The sequence below is a fragment of the Anthonomus grandis genome, chromosome 2, assembly GCF_022605725.1.
Source record: "Anthonomus grandis grandis chromosome 2, icAntGran1.3, whole genome shotgun sequence".
Lineage (NCBI taxonomy): Eukaryota > Metazoa > Arthropoda > Insecta > Coleoptera > Curculionidae > Anthonomus > Anthonomus grandis.
In genome coordinates, this window is record NC_065547.1 from 1,558,355 (window position 1) to 1,581,201 (window position 22,847).

At 31.4% G+C, this 22,847-nt stretch overlaps 2 protein-coding genes across 2 annotated transcripts in view; one reads left to right on the forward strand and one right to left on the reverse strand.

Annotated features, from left to right (window-relative positions):
- Positions 1–22,847, reverse strand: part of LOC126750305 (uncharacterized) — a 219,661-nt gene that overhangs the window by 116,630 nt on the left and 80,184 nt on the right. The window lies entirely within an intron of this gene.
- LOC126750303 (cyclin-L2) overlaps positions 1–22,847 on the forward strand; it is a 45,949-nt gene that overhangs the window by 17,824 nt on the left and 5,278 nt on the right. The window contains exons 3-6 of the mRNA XM_050459880.1: positions 8,627–8,747; positions 8,808–8,914; positions 20,822–20,984; positions 21,048–21,208. Coding sequence (XP_050315837.1) covers positions 8,627–8,747; positions 8,808–8,914; positions 20,822–20,984; positions 21,048–21,208 — 552 coding nt within the window. The remainder of the gene's footprint in view (positions 1–8,626; positions 8,748–8,807; positions 8,915–20,821; positions 20,985–21,047; positions 21,209–22,847) is intronic.

Sequence of the window (22,847 nt, forward strand, 5' to 3'; positions counted from 1 at the left end):
GTATTACTTTATATAGAAATAACTAAAAAATTTTACCTGAGCGAAAAATCAGTAACCCATTATTTACGAAACCATTTCTTCCCCCAGCATGAAGAATTATCAGTCTCTGTCCTTTGGAAATGGGTTTTCTAATTCCATGTCTGCTATGTATGTAACTTTCATCAGTATATACAATATTACGGCCTTCCTCTTTATATTTTAAAATTTGCTTTAAATATTTGATCCTTTTCAATCGTATGTCGTAAGATTCCATAAGAGCTTTTCTGTTATCTTCCGTTTTGGTCCATCTATAAAAAAAACTTATATGTAATTAAAGGAACATATTAATGTATTAAACAAATTTCTCATGATATTTAAAAATAAAATTAGCAAAGACGTAAGTTAATAAAATAAAAAGCTTAATAAATTAAAGAAAGGATAGGTACTCTGCCAGGTACTCTCAAAATAAGAATATGTAAATAAATAAATCTCCATATGGTTATTTTATGTCAAACCCAAAAAAATACTTAACAGGTGCCACTTTTGTCTAAATAATAAAATATTCTGGTGTTATATTGCAATGTAGGGTAAGTAAATTACTTGGGTTTTACAACTGAAATACACTGTACTTACATTTTAGAGTAGGTCTTCTTTTTTCAAATATGTAGAAATCATACACTATTTGTTTTATATCTTTAATTTGGGTCAAAGTAATGTTACCAATCATTTGAGATTTTCTTAACCTTTTTTTCCTTGGACTGGTAAAGGAACAGGAAGGTATATTTTCTATATCTTCTGACTCTTGGACCACTCTTCTGTAAGTTGACTGGGATACTCCAGTGGCAGCTAACGTACGTTGTCTAAAATAATTATATACTATTATTGTAAGTTATCAATACAATAAAAATTAAAATTTGAAAACACCCTACAATAAAATATGAATTTATATTGTTCACTTACCTAACATTTTTCAAAGGAATAGTAATTCCTTGCTCTGCTTCTTTTTTCATAAAAGCTGCCACGTTAGAAATAATCTCTCTCTCTTGACTGTGAATTATTTGTCCTTGTTTACCTACTTTCTTAGGTGACATCTAAAAAAAAATTAGAAAGTAAAAAAATTAATATACACATGCACACTCTAGGCTGTACATATAGTATATTTTACATAATATAATTTTTAACAGTAATTAATTTTCATTTATTTTTTTAAATTATTAGATAATTGAATAATTTAAACCAATTTTACTTACCTTTTACAATAAAAATCGGATAGTCTAACTTAAAAAACTATAGTCTATTTCACTATTATACTTAAAAAAAAACACACAACAGATTTTAAATGCCTTATAACACGATTAACTGACTTCCCGTACGAGACGACATTGAGTAGGCCTTCAGGCTAGTCATAGGCTTTAAATCCCCGGCAGGTACAAAGAAACGAAGTACGGCGGCTGCTTTGTTCTTGCGGTCTCTTTAATAAGAAGCGAGAGAAAATATATTGCGGTCGTCTTTTCTCTCTGCCACCGGATTTTCTATCGATTTTGTGTTGAAAAATGGGTTTGTGCGCATATTGAGTAGCCGGTTCTTTATAAACTTTTCTACCTATAGAGGTTTACGTAACAATTAAAACCTAATAACATCTCCATCATACATACACCACAGATACGATTGTTATACATTAAAATATGCAGCACAACCATTAAGTAAAACCAAGAAAACACACAGTATACATAAAATAAAATTGGCTTATATCACAGATTGATTCACAGTGAATAAGTAGTACGTATAATAATTATAGTAAAAAAAAGCACCTTCTAAGTCAGTGTTTAGTAGTAACTGTACGCAGAATATATATATTTGTATATATATTATTGTTATAAAACAGGAATGATGCACATTCTTTTTATGTCTGTAAAATAGGTTTAATATTACCTGGGCTCGTTGAAAAGTTTAGTACTTTACAGTTTGGATTTATACAGCTTTAAAATGTGATTATATTGTGTACTTAGGCCCTGAGTATCGGTTCGGTGATTAACAGAATTATGCAGTTAGACCTTCTTTAAATTTGTTAATTTTTTGTTGTGTTCTTGTAATCTGTTGTTTGTTATAAATAAGTTATAAGTATTTGTGGTATTCTATGTTGCGATTTATTAGACGGTTGAAATAAATTTATCTTCAAATCTTAAGTGATTTTTACAACCCAATTTGAGGACAAAACGGAGTCAGATACAAAAAAATATCAAGAGGGCATTTTTGTTTACAATTAAATGCACTATTTAGAAATGATCGTTTAATCGACTTAATCCAGTGGCGTGCTACTTTTTTAGTCACATTAACATTATTAATTAGTCATATCTCCGCCACTGGCCAACGTAAAAACATGACATTATTTACGATTATGACCCTTCATCCTAGAATTGTTTATACCAATTTTGATTTCAATATCTTTGATAGTTCGGATATTAAAAAATAAAAACTTTTTTTTTTGGGAAACTTTGACGCCCTGTATCTCAGAAACAAAAAGTTTGACGATCAATATTTATATGAGAAATCTACCTTAAAATTAATTTTTCTAAATACTGTTAAAGTCCTGCTACAAAAAAGTAAAACACCCTGTATATTGAAAGCTCACCAACCTCCAATAATATTGAAGGACACTTAATGCCTTGTAAATTCTTGTTTGTCCAGAAGCTAGAATAATAAATTTAAACTGAATTTAGCTTGCCGGAGAATGAGCTACTTCTTTAAAAAAAAAAATCCTATTTATTTCCAAAAGTTCGGTATTGCTGCATTATGCTGACAAACAACGTTACTCAAATTCTATTGTTATTACAGAGGACTCCCCAAAAAATACTCGTGGGTGTGTCAAAAACATCCCGTCTCTCAACAAAATGCTGAAACTCCCTCTGAAGGAATCGGCTCTCTAATTAAATTAGAGCATGATCTGAGAAGTATGGGTGAGCATTCTCTATGTCAACAATGGTTCGACATTTTTTGGAATTTTTACAGAAAAATGGATTATAAAACTTTATAAGGTTTGTATTAATTTTACGAAAGAACTCTTTTTATATTTGATTGATTTTAGGTTATTGTACATAATATAAAAATGAACTTATTTTATAAATATGAAACTGCTAAAAGAGGGGAGGTTTACAGTTTGGAAAGGTTTGTGATGTGGGTTTTGGTAAGGACAAGGTAAGTTAGGTAGTAAGTTTTCTTTTATTAGAAGAATCGCGTGATCATTTATGTGGACCCAAGTTAAACTAATGTGAGAATTTTAATTAGGGAGTAGCAATACAAACCGGGATGTATCTGGGAAAAGGGTCACTAGCAAAAAGGTTATAGAAAGTGGGAAACTCCTTACTGCAAGTGCTTATTAGTCTTAAAATCTGCTTGGGAAATGATTCCATTAAAGATCTTATCTTTTTTAGTGAAATTTGATGATATTTCAGGCTTGATACAATTTTTTAGATGTTTTAAACCTTCTCAAGTCAATTGATGTTATTCGGCAAGCTATTGTTATTCTAGGTTCAAAAATTACATCAAATTAGACTAAGGCATGTCTGTGTATTGTAAAGTTGTAACTCCTGCATAAGGCAGCTTTTGTGCAGAAAACTTCAAATTTTATGCCAGTTTTACTCTCTCTCTCTCTTTCTGTTCAACATTTTTTTGGTTTAAATCCTTAATGCATTAAAAAGTAATAGAATTATATGTATAGTCATATCAAAATCAATCGGTTCCTTTGAGAAAGTTCATGGTTTAACCTGTCAAGTGCCTGGGAGAAGTCAGTGAGTGAACCTTCTCACCCTTCAGTATGTTCTGAAATTCTAAAGAATCTTCAGTGGTTCTATTTATGAAGAACTTGTACCGGTAGATCCAACATAATGTGCATTAATAGTGGTAAAGTTTAATGCTTTGAAGTCAATTTTTCAGGATTAATATTGTTGTGAAAATATTGAATTATTGGAGCAATGGCTTCTGCTTGATATGTTCAAGTGAGTTCTGAGACATAAATGTCAAATGATAAGTTCATGTTGGTCTATAGTCAATGTCTAACAGCAAGGAAGTTGTCAATAGTTTGACTTCGGGAAAGTAACTTAAATTGTAATTTTTCTTAATAATTTTAAATGTTCTAAAAAAAATTGTACTGAATTATGAATGTTCTTTATATAACACTTCTTGATCCACGTCCCTATTTTCAATAATAAGAAAGTTATCAATGTTTATTGTAGCATCGGCGAAAAACTGAAATTTTTATTTTTCTCAAAAACCATTCATAAAAATGTACCAAATATTATTTTTTTACATAATAGTTTTTTTATTTATGTCTCAATTTCTAATAGTAAGAAAGTTATTAATAAATTTGATATTCTCCAAAGCATAAAACCTCTAACTGAAGAAATGTTCAATTCTCTCAAAAACCATTGATTTTTGAAGAAATCACTTTTTGATCCACATCTCTTCCTTCAATATTAAGAAAGTTATTAAGAAATTTGAGAATTTATGAGACAAAAACTGAAAAAGTTTGAAATTTTAATTTTTTTTCAAAAATCCTTAGTTTTTCGAAAGGTGCTATTCTTTTAAAAAAATGTATCAAATATTGTTTTTTACCTACTATTTTTTAATTCATATGTTTGTTTTTAATAGTAAGAAACCTATGAATAAATTTGAGATTCTCCAAGGCATAAAGTCGTCTATATGAAACTGAAATTTTCAATTTTCTTAAAAACCATTAATGTTTCAAACAATGTTGTTCTTATTTAAAATTTACTAAATAATGTTTTTCATACATTACTTTTTGATCCACGTTTCTGCCTTTAATAGTCAGAAAGTTATCAATAAATTGGAAAATCTTTGGCGTACAAAATCTGGAAAAATCTGAAATTTGCTTTTTTTTTCTCAAAAACCATTGATTTTTCAAAAAGCGTTATTCTTATAAAAAATGTACTAAAAAACACTTTGTATCTAACACTTTTTGATCCATGTCTTTAAGTTTAATAGAAAGAAAGCGATTAATAAATTTAAGACTTTTCAAGGTATATAACTAACTGTACTGTAAAGAACTGAAATGTTTAATTTCCTTCAATTCAATTGACTTTTCAAAAAAAATATTTTGATCGAAATTGTCCTAAATAATATTCTTTACTTAATGATACTTGATCCATATCACTATCATTAATATTAAGAAAGTTATTAGTTAGTTTAAGTATCGAAAGCACAAAAAGTTCATTAATCTCAAAAACCATTGATTTTGTTCTTATAAAAATTGTACTAAATAATGTTCTTTACGTAACACTTTTTGATCCACATACAGTGCCGGCCAAAAGTGGAGAAACTTTTAATATTTTTATTTTTTTCTTATTAAAACTAATTCGAAGTAATTGTAAATAATGTTTATGGTTATATCTAGTAGCGACGAAAATAATTAGAAAAAAAATTGAAAACAAATAATTTATTACAAAATATGCAAACAAAATGTATTTTCTTTAAGGACAAAAATGGAGAAACCTTTTATTTTTATGACATAATTATGTTATAATACAAAATGTGGATAAAAGCAGACTAATACTTTGTGGCATAACCGTTATTCTTCACAACTTCATTACACCGTCTTGGCATAGATTCAAGAAGATTGTGTATAATATCTCCGGAAATTTTACTCTTCGACTTGGAATAATTCGTCTTTATTTCGGATTTTTTTGTCTAGGTGCTCCCACAAGTTCTCGATGGGATTTAAATCTGGACTTTGAGCGGGCCACTTCAGAACTTGAATTTGTTGAGAGGTTAGGAAATTTTTAACAATTTTAGAAGTGTGCTTGGGGTCGTTATCATGCTAGAATTTCCAAGTTAACGGCAAATTATCCTCGGCGTAGGGAAGCATATTATTCCTTAAGATGTTTAGATAATATTGGCTATTCATGATCCCATCTATTCTCAACGCCATGCCCGGAAAAACATCCCCACACCAACACATTACCGCCTCCATGTTTGATTGTGGGAATAGTGTACTTTGGGTTGAATTTTTCATTCTCGGGACGTCTAACCATCTCATACCATCTGACCCAAATAAATTGAACTTACTTTCATCTGACCAGAAAACGTTTTTCCATTGATTATAGGTCCAATGTAAGTGTTCTTTTAAACGAATTTGTCTATTTTTCGTTGAAATGAAAGTTGGCTTTTAAGTTGGCGTCACATAAACGTCTTCGAATAGATCAAATTGAAAGGGAAATGCTGGGATATGCCTTTTTTATATCTTCGGCGGAGAAAAATGGATTTCTTATAGAACATCGTCTAATTAGCTTGTCAGTTGCAGATGTTCTTTTTTTTGGGTCTACCTGGCTTAGAGATGCTGGCAGTAGTGCCTCTAGTTTGCCACAATTTGATTATGAAGATCAAGTTCTCTAGCGATTGTTACTTGTTTCACTCCCGCATTGTGCTTCTCGATTATAAGTTTTTTCATTTGTTCAGATAAATTTATACCTCGAGGCATTTTAATACTAAATAGGCCTCTTCGCAATCGAAAACGAACTGCTTCAAACGAGATCTATTTAATTTAAAATATTTAATACAAAAAGTTTCTCTATTTATGTCCTCAAGTAAAAAAAAAACATTGTTTACTATTTACATTCCTGTGATAAATATTAAAACTGTTTTGGTATGAATGTATGGCTTAGGCTAAGATAAACATTTTTAATACATGGTGTCACAAAAATTTTGAATAGATTATTAAATTAAAAGTTTCTCTACTTTTGGCCGGCACTGTTTCTATGAAGTATGAAGTGGATCAATGAGAAGCAAGTTATCAATAAATTGGAAAATTTCTTAGGCAGAAAAATTAAAAAAAAAACTGAAATTTAATTTTTTCACAAAAACCACTAATTTTTCAAAAAAAAAATTCCTAATAATGTTTTGTACCTAACAATTTTTGATTTACGTCTCAATCCTTAATAGTAAGAGAGTTATTAATTACTTAAGTAGAACTTTCCATTTTTTTTCAAAAACTATTGATTTAAAAAAAAATATTATTCCCATAGAAAATTTACCAAATATTGTTCGTTACTTAATGCTTTTTGATCCAAATTTCTATCTTTAATAATAAAACAGTTAAATAACAAAATAACAATAAATTTGAGATTTTTCTAGACATAATCAATGTACGAAGGTTTTATTAGTCAAAAAAATTGTTGACAAAGCAAGATTGGTATACAAGTGAACAGAAACCATTAAATAGGTACATTTAAAATCAAAATTCAAAATAATAATCTAAATATAAAGAATTGAAAAATACAAACTTTGAGATTGGATATAATTTAACAGTCACAATAAAATTAAATTTTAAAGTGCATCCTGTTAGAATTCCCTAGTCTATAATAAGCCCTACCCAATAGTAACATCTTAAGTTAATTTTGAAAAACTGGAATATTCATTTTTCTTGAAAACCCTTGAAAAGGAAATTACAAAAATTACTCAAAATCTTGACTCATATCTTAAATAGTAAAAAAATTAGAAATATTTGTAGTATTAGAAGCAAAATTGACGGAAATGTGAAATCCTAATTTTTCTTAGGGAACTTTCTCAGAAAATTTTATTCTCATGAAAAAGGTACCTAATATGGTAATTCACCTAATGCTACACGTATCTATATTAAATAGGAAGAAAGTTACCCTAAAATTTCTAGTTTTAATACAAATTCGTTTGCAGTTTCTTTCAGCAGATAATAGAAATTATCTCCAATAAGACATAATTAAAAAATCTACTTTACAAGTAGTTTTTGTTCCATTATTTCACTTAATACCTGCATAAAAAATTAAACCTAGACAAATATTAGACAAACAAAAAGTTTACGTAACGATATTTAAGAATCTAAATAAAGTATGATCTTTAAGACTGAGCTGCTTTTGCAGACTATGAATTTATTTTAAAGACATCCTTTATTTGTTTTACACAAGAATTTTAAAAGTCTATGTTCTTCTTCGAACATCTTATAGGTGAACAATCAGATGAAGTCTCATTAGTAGAGAACAGTCTATGCTTAAATTAATATTAATTATCATGACAAAAGAGACAGATATTAAGCACGAGTCTTCTAACTCTCGTTATTTTAACTAATCAGTTATATAAAACCCTTGGAAAATTTTTGAGGTGACTTTAAAAAAAAATACAAATACATCGAGTCTTTATCCAAAACGATACCAAAAACAAACTTTTCCACACAGTAACCGCCTTAATGTAAAAACTGATTCGAATCTAAATCTCCGAAAAGTGTCGAACCTGAGGAGACATCACATCACAATCAAAACGTTTGGATGGAAATTAGAGAACGTCAAAATATGATGTTCGCATCGAGTTTCCATCCAAGAGTGGCGATTTTTCCATTAAAAAAAAAAAAAAAAAACGGTTTCGCGCTACTAACACTTTTAAGACTTTTTTTAGGTGAGAACCGGTGAGAACATTGCACAAGCTGAGTTACATGGAGGTAAATTAGGATTAATAATAATACAGTTATGCTTCAGAATAATGTAATTACATATATTATTTTAATTTTTATAGAGAGAAAGCGAATTCATAACTGCTTTCTCATTACACACACACACACATACAGACACATATGTTTCGCAACAAAATTTTCTTGCTTTTTCTACAGTCCTATACATCCGGTGGTTTTGGACCAGAACTATATACACTTGAAAAATTTAGTTATCAAGGCGGAGCGGAGGGTGCTGAAGGAGCTTGGATTTTGTGTACACATTAAACATCCCCATAAGGTACATTAATAATGTTTTTTTTTTTCTAATAGTATTTAATGCATTGGTTCCATTTTATAGATTATCGTAATGTATCTTCAAGTACTCAATTTCCAAAACAACCAAAAACTCATGCAGTACTCCTGGAACTATATGAATGATTCCCTTAGGACTGACGTATTCGTAAGGTTAGTACCATAGACACGATATTATTTTATAAATTCCTTATTAATAGGTGCACTGAGAAAATTAATTGCTTGACTGAAATGCATATGACTTTGTTACTTTAATACCAAATTTTCTTGCTCTTAAGTTTTAAATATTACTTTAACAAAAATAATAATAATCCATTGATGCAAGAGTGTTTGTCTATTGTTACATGATTCATGCGTATAAAGTGCTCTTTCTACATAAGCCAATGTGTTTTTGAATTTGCATTTTCGTTCAAATCCTATCTTACTACACGGTGTCCAGGAATGGATTTCCCTTTTTGAAGGCTAACCAAATTTTTTTTTTCAGTTTTAAAAAGAATTTATTAAGGGTAGGACTACACACAATATATGCGGATTTCATGTTTTAAAAATTATATTGTCGAGGTGCCTTCCATTTCGGTCAAAACACTCTTGTAGTGCCGCCTTTATGTGGTCGAAAACTGCTAAACACATCTCGGGTGGTATTCCATTAATTTCTTCCCGTATTTTTTGTTTTAACTCTTGCAAGGTGGCAGGTCTATCAACATAAACTTTAATTTTGAGGAATCCCCACAAAAAAAAGTCCAGTGGGGTGAGGTCGGTAGACCTAGCCGGCCAGTTTAGATCTCCAAAACGGGAAATCACCTTTTCCGTAAATAATCCTCTAACGACTTCCATAGACGCTCGGGCTGTGTGTGCGGTAGCCCCGTCCTGTTGAAACCAGGTATCCTGATTGAAGCCATCAAAATCTTGTAGCTGAGGTGTCAAATAATCCCGAAGCATCGCACAATAACGAGCACTATTAACAGTAAGGGCTGCGCCGCGTCCGTTTTCAAAAGAATACGGACCGATAATTCCCGAGGACGACATAGCACACCACACAGTTACCTTTGGGCTATGTAGGGGCTTTTCGTGTTTTCGCCTTGGATTGTCTGGTGCCCAATAGCGACAGTTTTGCTTATTGACTGCGCCTGAAAGGTGAAAGTGCGCTTCGTCACTGAACAGGATATTGTTAACTCGATCGTTTACAAAAAAATGGTCTATCATGGTTTCAGCGAAAGAACGCCGGTTTATAAAGTCATTTGGGTTTAATTCTTGCACTATTTGAATTTTGTAGGGATGAAACTTCAAATCTCTCTTTAGTGTGTAGAGATGATTTGTGCATTTGCAAAGCTTGTGATGTTTTACGAACTGATCCACTAGGGTTTCGAATAATCGCAGCACGCACGGCCTCAACATTCTCAGGAGCAGTTGCAGTCCTTGGACGACCACGGGGTTTTGCATTTACAGCTGACGACGTTTCTCTAAACCTTCGCACCCAGGATTTCACCAAATTTTTGCTCGGAGCGTCCTCCACACGCCTAATATTGAAGTGAGCACAAAATCTTCGTGTTGCAACTATGTAAGAATCATTACTCTTGAAGTATGACTCAATAATGAACGCGCGATGCACACCTGACCAACGCTCCATTTTGACTAAATAATCCGCATCGATCCACTATCGAACGCCGCTAACGCGGCTCCGCTATATTACACGGTTGCCAACTTGTTCAAGTTTTAAAAGGGAAATCCATTCTTGGACACCTTGTATATGGGAGAGAGGATACTTGAATTGAGAAAATAAACTCTTGTCGCAACTTTCTTATATTTCACGGTGATTTTTGATGTAATTTATTTATTATCTTTTTTAACGGTATTAACCAATTTACAAAAGTAGAAACTTTTAGCATTTAAATAGCACAATTACAAAATAAAGGACTCAAGTAACTAAATATAACATCCAAAATTAAAGGACAATATCACTTCATATACATGGACAAAAAATTAGGTATTCGCCAAGGAATCCAAAGAAATCTTGTCAATGGCCAATATCATAAGCTCTAATAAAACATGAAAGCAAAATTTTCTTATAAAATGTAAATTATAAAAGTGACCTCGGTGTGTACAAATCTGTTTTAAAGAAAGGAAAGAGTTTTTCTAATTTCAATTTGGAACATATTCTGAAGTAATGCGTTGTTAAACCAGCAAAATTAAATGGTGTAGATTTATTAGTTTTTGGAGAGAAAGATAGAAAAAACGTTTATTTTCCAAAAAAAAAGTTACAGATTACAATATTCGACATAATTTAATTTAATAAAAGAAGCAAATACGAGTGAGTCTTGATTATAAGAAACGGTTCCACAGTATATGCGTTAGTTAAATGTACAGTTGAAAACATTAGGTCCAATACGTACAAATCAAAAGAACGTGTGGAGGTACAAACTCATCTTTCATTAATTTAATTAAAGAGTCCCAATCTGTTGCATATCTAGATATTAAGTGATAATAATTTAAAGCTTGACAGTCAAAAAGATCAGAAGCTGAGTTGAACAGTTCTGCCTTTGAAACACCCCTTGAAATAGATAGTTCTTCTACCCTCTGTAAAAATGCATTTAAGCTTAAACCTGACTTATTACCTGAAAATTTTAAATTCCATTTAAAAACTGGAACACTTTTGAAATAAGATGTAGATGGTTGCATATTGGTATTTATCGCAGTCATATTAACTTCATTTCGAGTAGGCGTAGAATTTTCATGAATAGAAGTTCGAGTTGAATCTAATAAAGTATTTACTTCAAAATTATTATCTAAGGGTGGATCAATGTTAGAGTCTGAAAGAAGTTTTATTTTATTTTCATACTCAGAAACTAATGTTGTAAGTTCAAGAAGTAAACAGGACCTTTTTGAAGCCACCTCTTTATCGGTGTCTGTAATCCTATTTATTCTGCCAGTTAAATGAGCAAATTTTGTTTCTACTTTCAAATGTTGTGTAGTTGTGCCAGGAAAAGATGAAATTGAATCTTTTAACTCAGTAAGTTTATTTGCACAAATCGGAATTTCGATATCAGGGTCAAGAGTTGCTGAGTTTTGAACTGAATTGCCTGATTTTTCTAATTGTAAAAGGGAACGCAAACATTTACGCAAGGAATCTGTGGTACCAGAAGGGTCAATACCTCTAACTTTATCTTCATATTCCAGCTCATCCTTTTGCAATCTTTCTATTGTAATCTTATACATGTTGTACTAAAAAAAATTGACAAAAATCAAAAACAAATATATATGTACTATATGAATAGATAGGTCAAAATTAATAGGTTACCAAAATCAACTCCTATATTTTCCTGTAAAAATTCACCAAAAATTAAATTGAAGATTTTTATCCTATTCCAAATCCAAATATCAATTGAACACCTGTCCTAAATTTCACCTTAACCTTCAAGAAAAAATGAAATCCAAAATATGAATATTAAAGTCCAATCCAATGAAAGAAGAACAAACATTTTTGGGTAACTATAGAGAAAAAAGAGTAAGTTGGGCGTCAGTGTTATCCTTTTTATTAGTTTACTCTAATATTTACTAGCTAATCTGAGAAAATTTGACATCTTAGGAGTAGTTTGAAAATAAATAATATAACCCAAATATATACTCGTAGTACTACGAAGCCGGCTGCGTCTTACCTCACAGGAGTCACTTGTCACATATATATGTACTCTTATCAGTAATATTCAATAATAAAATAGCATCGATTAAATAATGTCAATAAAATTTTAAATAAACTTTTGAGACAAAGTACAGTCGAACCTGGTGGGCCTTTGGATTATCGAAATAATATAAATATATCCAGCCTTTGAATAAGAAAAATAATTACATCCCCTAACCACGACAATTCGGCTTCACCCCGCTCAGATTGTAAAGTCATATATGTATGTATCTCAAATCAAAAGATAAAAGTTGTGATAATAAAAATAAAATAAGTGAATAAAAAAAAATGTTATGTTGTGTCACTTAGCTCCACACACAGCAGACTACTTCAGATTCGAGACTCTCCCAGACATCCAATTCCCAGTCGAAGAAAAACTGCAGGCTTCCAAGCTTCACCTCTTCCACTTCACAATACGCCAAGCTCTGGTAGTGGTCTAGGTTAGACGTTAGCTCACAGTTGTTTAAAATCTCCTCTAGATTAGAGCCAGTAGAGTACGTAACCCCAAAATAAAAGTACCATATGACATGAAGGTATCAGGTCCGGACAAAAAAAAATTCGTCCAAAATCCATGTTATGTAGCTTTGTTAATTAAATTGTCCCCTGCCAATGCCAATCAGGACCGCCATAAAGGCCAGTAAATTCAACAAAAAAAACAAATTATAGCAGCATTACGCCCAAAAAGTTGATTTACTATCACCACATTTAGTCAATTATATCCCCATATGGGTAAAATTCACACGAATTTCAAAAAGAACTAAAGCACTCTTCACTTCATGATGGCGGTCTGGAAAAAGGAACGACCGCAGAGGTCAAACCCGTATTTAAGCACTCACGCACAAAGTGTATTGCCAATCGAAAATAACTTAACTTTTTTTTATAAGTACCATAAAACCTTTTATAAAAAAATAAATAACTAAATTTATGGCCCAAGGAAGTTGGCAATGAAAATATGTGTCACTATGACACTCAATTTCGATTTTCCCTAGACCAGTAACTTCTTGCTATCTTCCAAGAAAACTAATATTTACATAAGATAAAAAGAGACAAAAATTAGATAGGTCAGTCCGAGTAAAATCAACCAGCATATCTGGTATGGTCAAGCCAAAATCAGTTATTGTACTATGGATAGTACAACATACACAATAATTGTACTTGCCCAATTAATCATTCGTCTTATAACGAATAAATAAAGTATGGAATAATCAATATGGGATATAATTTAAATTCTAAAATATTTCTTTAGTCCAGAACCGGGTTTTACAAGAGTATAAATAAAATTTCATTAACAACCAGTACAATATGAAGCTGAAATGTACAAAACTAAATGTGTCATAAAAAAAAATAATACTGTAATTTGAAATGGCTAGAGAACAGAACTATGGGTTACTTGGGAGGCTATTACAGAGAGGGCATTACTAGTATCAATCATTAATATTTGTAAAATGTCCATTTTGAAAATATAACTGTAATCAGTGCTTCTAATAAAGAGTATAAAATGCCAATTTTAACCTGTAATAACTTAAAAAATATGTTTAAGTTTTGTCTTTTTATTTGCACGAAATTTAAGCCCACCTAATAAATAATTACATTCAAAAATTCCATTTAGTAAGAAAGAAAGAAAGAAAATGTGCTATATTACGTAAGACAACAAAATCTTGTGTACAAGCATCCTAAAAACTAAAAAATTCCAAATTCACTTTAAATTTCAAACAAACATAACATCTAAAACACTTTACCATAAAATTTACACACATTACCAAAATTAATCATAACAAAACAGATTGAGAACAAAAAAGCATCTTTTTGATAAATTTGATTAAAAAATAAGTAAAGCTGTCAATAACGTTACTATAGAGGGGGGCAGAAAATTATTTTTATGCACTGTTTATATTCCACCTCATGCAGCAGTAAATAACTATCTAAACTTTTTGTCTAAACTAGAAAATATTATAAGCACTAATATTAATAGTTATTTTTTAATAATGGGTGACTTTAATCTACCTAATTTAATAATGGTCACAAAAACCGAATGTTAAGGATTTATTGCCTATCAACGCCACTGATCCTTGCAGCAAAGCATTTTCTGATGCTTTTTACTTTAATAATCTAAAGCAATTTAATCACGTCTTCAATGCTCGTGATAAAATTCTGGATCTTATTATTTCTAATTGTACAAAAGTTATTGTAAATAAAAGTATGGATCCATTTGTGCCTGAAGATAGCCATCACATGACTTTGGATATAAATGTTAATTTAATATCGGAGAAAAACATTATTAGTAATTCATATACCAAGTTAAAATTTAATAATGCCAATTACGACACTATCAATGAAATTATTATTTCTACTCATTGGGACAAATTATTTTTATCTAAAGATGTAAATATTAACATTGCATGTTTTTATACAGTTTTAGATAACATTGTTATTAACCACAGCCCTAGAATTAAGATCAATAAGGGACAATACCCTCTATGGTTTTCCAAACACACAATCAATCTAATTAAAAATAAACAAAAGGCACATAAAATGTGGAAACTGTACCGAAGACAATCTGATTGCGACAACTTTTCAAATTTACGTAAAACAGTAAAGATTGATATACGCAATGATTACAAAGATTATATTTATAAAACAGAAATAAACATTGTCAAAGACGTTAAATATTTCTGGTCATTTTTTCACAACAAAAAAAAACACTAAAAGCTTACCAATAAAAATGAAATTTAATGATCAGGAAGCTTCGAATTGTGTTGACATTAGTGAACTCTTTTCTAAGTATTTTAGTGGAGTATTTGAAGCTTCTGATACACCAACTTTAATTGAGCCTAGTCAATGTCAAGAATGTTTTGTAGTTAACAGTATTGATATAAATGACATTAAATCCGCACTTATATCTATGGATCCTAAAAAGGGACCTGGCCCAGACGGGTTTCCTTCATTTTTTTTGAAGTCTTGTCCTAGCTTGTGCAAGCCTTTGCATATTTTGTATAATCAATCTTTATCCAGCGGCATTTTTCCTAATATTTGGAAAACAGCTCAAATTGTGCCAGTATTTAAATCTGGAGAAAAAACTTATGTACGGAATTACAGGCCTATTTCCCTAATTAGTCACTTTGGTAAACTTTTTGAATCTTTACTGTTAAAACAATTACTCTTTAAGGTCAAAGAAGCTATTGATGTTAACCAACATGGCTTTTTCCAAAAAAGATCGGTAATAACCAACTTAATACCATTTATTCAGAGTATAAACGAAAGTATAGATAGTGGTCTGGAAACTTGTGCCGTGTACAACGACTTTTCCAAGGCTTTTGATAAGGAAGGTATACATCATCCTGAACTTTTCGTGAAGTTGGAGAATTTCGGTGTGCACGGGGCCCTGCTCAAACTCATTAAAAGTTATCTAACAAATCGCTCTCAGTACGTTGTCGTAAATGGAGTAAAGTCTTCTTGTACAACCGTAACTTCAGGAGTACTGCAAGATTCTCATTTGGGACCGATTTTGTTCTCGATTTTTTTAAATGACATTGGTCAATGTTTCTCTACCTGTAGATATCTTGCATATGCAGATGACCTAAAAATCAGATTTTCGTGCCCTGCAATCTGATCTTGCACATTTTGAAAGGTACTGTACCTTAAATAAATTATTTATTAATCCAGAAAAATGTCATTCTATACTTTTTAGCAGAAAACCATCTCAGACACAAAACAAATGTGATGTCTATCTCGGGGGCACTATCCTGAAGTATGTGGAGTTTATTAAGGATTTAGGTGTGACGTTGGATTCCAGACTGCTCTTTGACGTTCATATAGAAAACATTGTTCAGAAAGCTCTAAAAAATCTAGGTTTTATAACTCGAATTACAAAGGGTTTTAGTAATCAATCATCATTAATATTATTATATAATGCGTTCGTTAATCCTACTATAGAATATGCGACAGTGGCTTGAAATCCGATGTATCACAAATATATTGACCAAATTGAAAGAGTTCAACGAAAGTTTGTAAATATAGTAAATTTTCGCTTTAATAGACAGAGACATTTTTTTACTTACTATGATAACTTAAAATTTTATGGTATGAAGCCCTTAGAGAGTCGTAGAAACAATTTTGATTTAATATTGATTTATAAAATTATTAATAATTTAATAGACTGCCCTTTCTGTCTGGAAAATGTACATATCAACGTTAATCCTTATTTTGCGTAATAGATCGACCTTTAGCATCTCAAGATATTCTTCAAACTATTTGTCTAACTCTCCATTGTTTAGATGCGCCCGTAGTTTTAATAATTTTCAAGAAACTAATTTGAATGATGATATATTTTTGTCCAGTATGGCTTCATTTAAGCGATACTTAAAAAATTCTACCTAATTTCGTAAAGAACGATAAATATTGTCCTTTTTTTCCCTATTGTCATTATTCATATGTATATATGCTTCTTTATTGTTTATAAGAGATACTATTAAATAAGTTAGTTAGGTTTATATTGCTTGGTGTATTTGTTAGGTTTGGTGAAAACGTAATGTTTGGCAAATCGCTTACTTGTATTTAAATTCATAAGATACTTTGTGCTTTCCTGTTATTGGATTGCTTAGTCTATCTGTAGGAGAGCCTTGAACTTAAATAAATAAATAAATAAAACAGAATTTAGAGGAAGTAAATTAAATTATTTAATAGGAAGCAAAACTAAAACACTAAAATGATGTCGGAGCACAGGTTAAAGGTATCATTAAAAAAATCGTCAAAGCTATAATATGCCCTGGATAATATAAGTGATTTTAATTCCTTTTTGAATTTATTAACTTCTGAAATTTTTCTGATACATAGAGGAACATGGTAATGCAAAGGATCAATATTAGTATTCACATCCTTGAGCAATAAATGAGGAATATTACAGTAATAATCATTTAAACTATTTGTTCTTACTTCTGGTTCTGAAACTTTCTTGTGGGAATGCCTGAGGTCATTTATAATTGAACAACATTCTCTCTGCCTATTTGAGGACATATTCAAGAGGTCACTATAATATTTAACCTTTGCTGCTTTGATCGTCTTTCTGTATAGACTACGATATTTCTGATGATAAAGAATAATGTTTGCATAAGTTGTAAACTTGCACAACTTAGCCAAAAAACGGAGGTTTTTAGCTGAAGTTTTGAGGCCTGCTGTGACCCATGGTTTTCTATTTTTCATTTTAAGCCTCTTTTTAGGAAAACACTGATTGATCTTGTCACATAGCACATGAAATAACAAAGTAAACGGGTCAGGAGCCATTTCAACTGCATTCCAATTAACCAAAGCTGTAGTAGAAGAAAAAGCATTGAAATTTGCTCTGCTGAAAATTTCTCCTATATAATGAGATGTAGGAGTGTTGCATGGAATCCTAGCGAGAATGGCTTCATGGTCAGAAATACCAGATGAGAGTACTCTACATGACACATCATTTAAATTTGTACACAAATAATCAATAGTAGTTGCAAATGAGGATGTTATATGTGTGGGTGAAAGAACATGCATCTTTAAGTCATAAGATTCCAATATACTTAAAAGGGATGTATGATATGACAGCAAGCTTACATCAGTGTAGTTAATATTAAAGTCACCAGCCAATATAACTATGGAGTGTAGAGACAATTGGGATAATAGAGAATCAAGTTTGTCCAAGAACATACCAATATCTCCTGTGGGTGGTCTATAAACACAAAGAACATGTAAATTAAATCGCTTACAAAAACAAAGGGAGAATTCAGAAACCTCCAACAGAAAGCTATCATACTTATTAATTTTACAGAAAAAAGCTTCAATTGTTTGTTTAACTAAAATAGCTGTTCCTCCATGTATGGAGTGTTGCCGACAAAAAATTGATATAGGAATATAATCAGATATTAAGAAACATTCGTTAGGCTTTAACCAGTGCTCAGTTAGTAATACAAGTAGGAAAATCACATGAATCAAGTAAAAGATGAAGCTCGTCCATTTTTTTTTTTTAGAGACTGTATATTTAAAATAAAACTACTGAAACTTTTCGCATGCTTTTTTTCAATGTTATTTATAGAATGTGAGTGAGCTTCATCTTCTGTGTATTTATCTAAAAAAAGAATCCCTATCACAGTCAGTATCTAGAAGTCCAGGTTGATTACTTGGTTTTATTGTGGACACATGTTTTGATGAAATGCTACTTTTGAAATGTTTTAAAATATGGGTATACAGTAAGGATGCCAAATCTGATCCAAAGTTGCTGGCATGATTAGACTCTAAAATTCTATTTAGATTAATATTATTTGCGTGAAATATTCTATAGAGAGCCTTATTGCTATTATAAATTACATTATGGTTTGGATATTGCTGTGTAAATGTATAATTTTTTTTTAAATATCAAATGATGAGCAAATACCATTTAACATCTCATATCATTTTCTGTAAATTCCTTAACCATAGATGATGCAGTATAAATCAGTTTATTGTTTGTACTTCCTGGCTTCAGGAAACATTGGACTTTGTAGTTAGCTTTAAACTTCAGACGCAATTTCTTCAGGAACAATTCCACCCACAAAAAGAAGCTTAGGTCGATTATCAACGGGTGAATTTGGCCTACATGGTAACTGTGTTGGAGAATTTATATTAACAAAGTTAGATAAGTTTTGCTGTTCCTTTAATGCACAAATATCGGAATAGCAAGTATCTTTTTTCAACTTCCAACACCTTTATAAACTGGATCATATGCTTATTTATCTTAGTTAAATCATTAACTTCCATTTGTAACATATTTATTTGCGTCTTATAGGTTGTAGATTTATTTTCTAATGTTTTTATTGTTACAATTCAATTTTTATTTAAGGTATTTAACTCATTGATTTCTATATTGAAATTTATTTTTTCCTCTTCACATACTTTTAATAGTGACAGTAACTCACATTCTTTAGTTTTTAAATTTATTAATTCAATTTTAAGTTCATCATTAAGTTTGTGTAGATTATGTAGGGAGGAGGAAAACTTCTTTTCGGCCTCTGACACTTCATCTTCAAACATCAAACTGTTTCTTCTCATTCTTTCTATATGCCTATCCTTTTCTTTTAGTTCAATCAACAATTCATGAATCTTCTGCTCGTAAGACTTTTCATTGTCATTTTCATTAAAATGTATTTGACATTTTTCTGAGCATAAAATTTTGTAGCCTCCCATTTTATGGCATCAGAATTTCTATCCAAACAACTTGGGTGGAATTTAGACATACAAAAGATGCAGCAATAATTTGAAAACTCCTTTTTTTACAGCATTTGAAATTACGATTCATTTTAATAAATTAAGGAATATATAAATACGGTAGTAATTTAAAAATAAAACATAAATCCGCCTTTAGTTGCTTTAACTCGAGCGTGTCTATCGATAACCTAATATATCTTAAAATTTATTTACATGTTATATTAGTATGTCCATTAATTTTACGCACTTCAAAAATCTGGACTATCCTTTACTTTTTCAATGGCATTAGTATATAAATATAAATATGAGATCTATAACAGGGCACTAAACCAGATGGTATCATGAAAAATCACCACTAGTTCAAGCCTAAATTTCTATATGCGCTTTGTATGGATATTTCAATGTGGTACAAATAACAATTTACTAACCAAAATAATGCCAAAATCTTTTCCATAAATATATTACTTAAAATTGGCTAAAGAGAAGAACCCTTTGTGCTATACCAAAATTTTGTTGATAAGATTCATTATTATATTGGAAATAAATAGTTTTTACACAATAGGTTCTAAAATCGTACTAACACTTAGTGTTGTACGTTCTGCTAAATTATTATCATTCTCTAATTAATTTTTAACAATATTTAAAGTTTTATCAACGGGAAGATTAGTAAAAAGACTTACAACGTCAAAACTTAACCAATAGATCATGAGGGTTAAAAGAAATTGTAGAAAGTTTTTCTAAAAAGTGTTGAGAATTTTTAATGTAAAAATTAGAATTATTAGTGTATGAAGCTAAGATAGATATTTTATAAGAGGGTGAGTAGGTGAATTTATGCTACTAATTATATGTCTTAAAGGAACATTTATTTTATGTATTTTTGGTAAACCATAAAAATGTGGTGTTTTACTATTATGTGATATATAGTAAATCTATCAAAATCAGAAAATTGTTTTTGATGCTTTTTAAGTAAATTATAAATTTGTCTTTCAATTTTTTCGATATGATCGTTTGATAATTTAGAAAAATTCAACTTTATAGTAAAAATCAGTTAAAAAGAAACTGAAATCTCACACGCTCACAAATTGAAAAGAGGAAGAAAAGTAAAAAATAAAATAATTCACAATTTCTAAAGATTTTAGTTTGGCAAACATTATAATCACCCCAAAATATTACAGATACCAACCGGAAACAGTGGCGTGCGCCTGCATCTACCTCACGGCGAGAAAACTGAAACTACCCCTACCGAAAAACCCCCATTGGTTTACGTTCTTCGGCGCCACCGAGAAGGAAATTCGGGATATTTGCATTAGGATATTAAAATTGTATAGTAGACCAAAGGTGAGCGTTTACGAGAATTATTTAAAAATTGGGACTTTTGTACCAATTTAAGTACATTTTTAGCCGAACATAGACGACCTGGAAAAGCAAGTGGAGGATTTATGCGAAAAGTATAAAAACCAGAGGGCCAAAGCCAAAGGGATCAGCGGCAATAATTCGCCCAATAATAATTCCCAAGATCCCCAAAAGACTTCCGCTCATAACGCTTGGGGAGGATTTATTAGGTAAGACGTTTTTTGATGATGATGAGTGGATCAGTTGTACGCTGTGTTTGCTTAATAAATAAAAGTCACTAGTGGCATTCAGCGTATATAATAAATTAAAAATTGCTGCCTAGCGCTTTCGGCCGTAGGTCATCATCAGGGCTTAAGACACTATAAAAAGATACATTAAATTAGCACAGGAAGGATCATTTTAGAATTAGACTAAAATCGTTGAAATAAAAATCGTAATGAATCATAAAAATAAATACAGGGTCCGGCAAAATGATCTCCCACATTTTGATTTTTAATAAAAACGCCAATGTAAATGCTATTTAAATTTTATTTTTATTAACTATGCCATTTTGTTTTTATTAAGTTTTGAAAATTACAGTCCAAGTGTGGACCATTTCTTTCGACACACATTCGAAGCTGATTTCTGAAAGTTTCCATTACTCGAGCAGTAATTAGAGGCGATATTCCTGTAATTTCTTGGCGTATTGCTGCTTTCAATTCGTCAATGGTTCGGGGATGATGTCGAAAAACCTTCTCTTTCAGGTAGCCCCAAAGGAAAAAGTCCTTTGGGGCAAAATCGGGTGAACGCGCAGGCCACCCAACGTCTCCACGTAACGAGATTACGCGTCCTGCAAACATTTCCCTTAACAGGTCCATTGTCCTTCTTGCCGTATGAGCTGTAACCCCATCCTGTTGAAACTACACATCCGGATGTTCAAGTTCCCTAAGTTTTGCTTCCAAAAAATTACGTAGCATGTCGACATATCGATCAGCAGTTACGGTAACCGTTACCCCTCCTTCTTCAAAAAAATAGGGACTTCAAACACCAAAAGAACCAACAGCACACCAAACGGTAACACGTTGGCTGTGAAGTGGCCTTTCATGGAGCTGCTGCGGATTTTCTGGTGCCCAGTAGCGAAAATTCTGCTTGTTCACACAGCCAGACAAATGGAAATGAGCCTCGTCACTCGTTATTAAAAGCGCGTTTTGTGGGACGTTTTTCATTCTCGGCGATTTTCCCAGTTCGGTTTACTAAGTTCTTGCACGATCATCATTTTGTATGGGTGGAACTTCAGACCAGACAAACGCAAAGCAGAGGCATGTTTAACAGCTGAACGTCTAGGAGATCGTTCAACTGCTTCTCTTACAGCTGCAATGTTTTCAGGTGTCCAAATACTTCTGGGTCTACCAGTTGATTTTCTTTTTAAGGCTGAACCTGTAGCTCTAAAATTTAAAACCTACAACAGTATTGTTTTGCGATTATGTCTACCAAGCGCGAAGTGAGTACGAAAATTTCGTTCGTGTCGTAATGACAGATTCGTTGAAAAATGTTTCGATAACGAAGGCACGATGCTCGCCCGTCCAGTTTATGGCGACAACGGAAATGGCAAGGCGCGCGCAGCCAACCGACTACGCTAAGCTGGCTCCCTCTTTAGTGATTCGGGCTCAGTGGCGGCGCAAAATGTGGGAGATCATTTTGCCGGACCCTGTATAAAAAAGGACGAAAAAACATGAGACAAATATACGAATTAATACAATCCTAAGGTCAACTAACTTTTCAAAGTAACGACACTATTCTAGAAAAACGTTACACCACAAATTACCTATGGTTTCTTAAGTACTAAACAAGGTCAACCTCTACCTAATG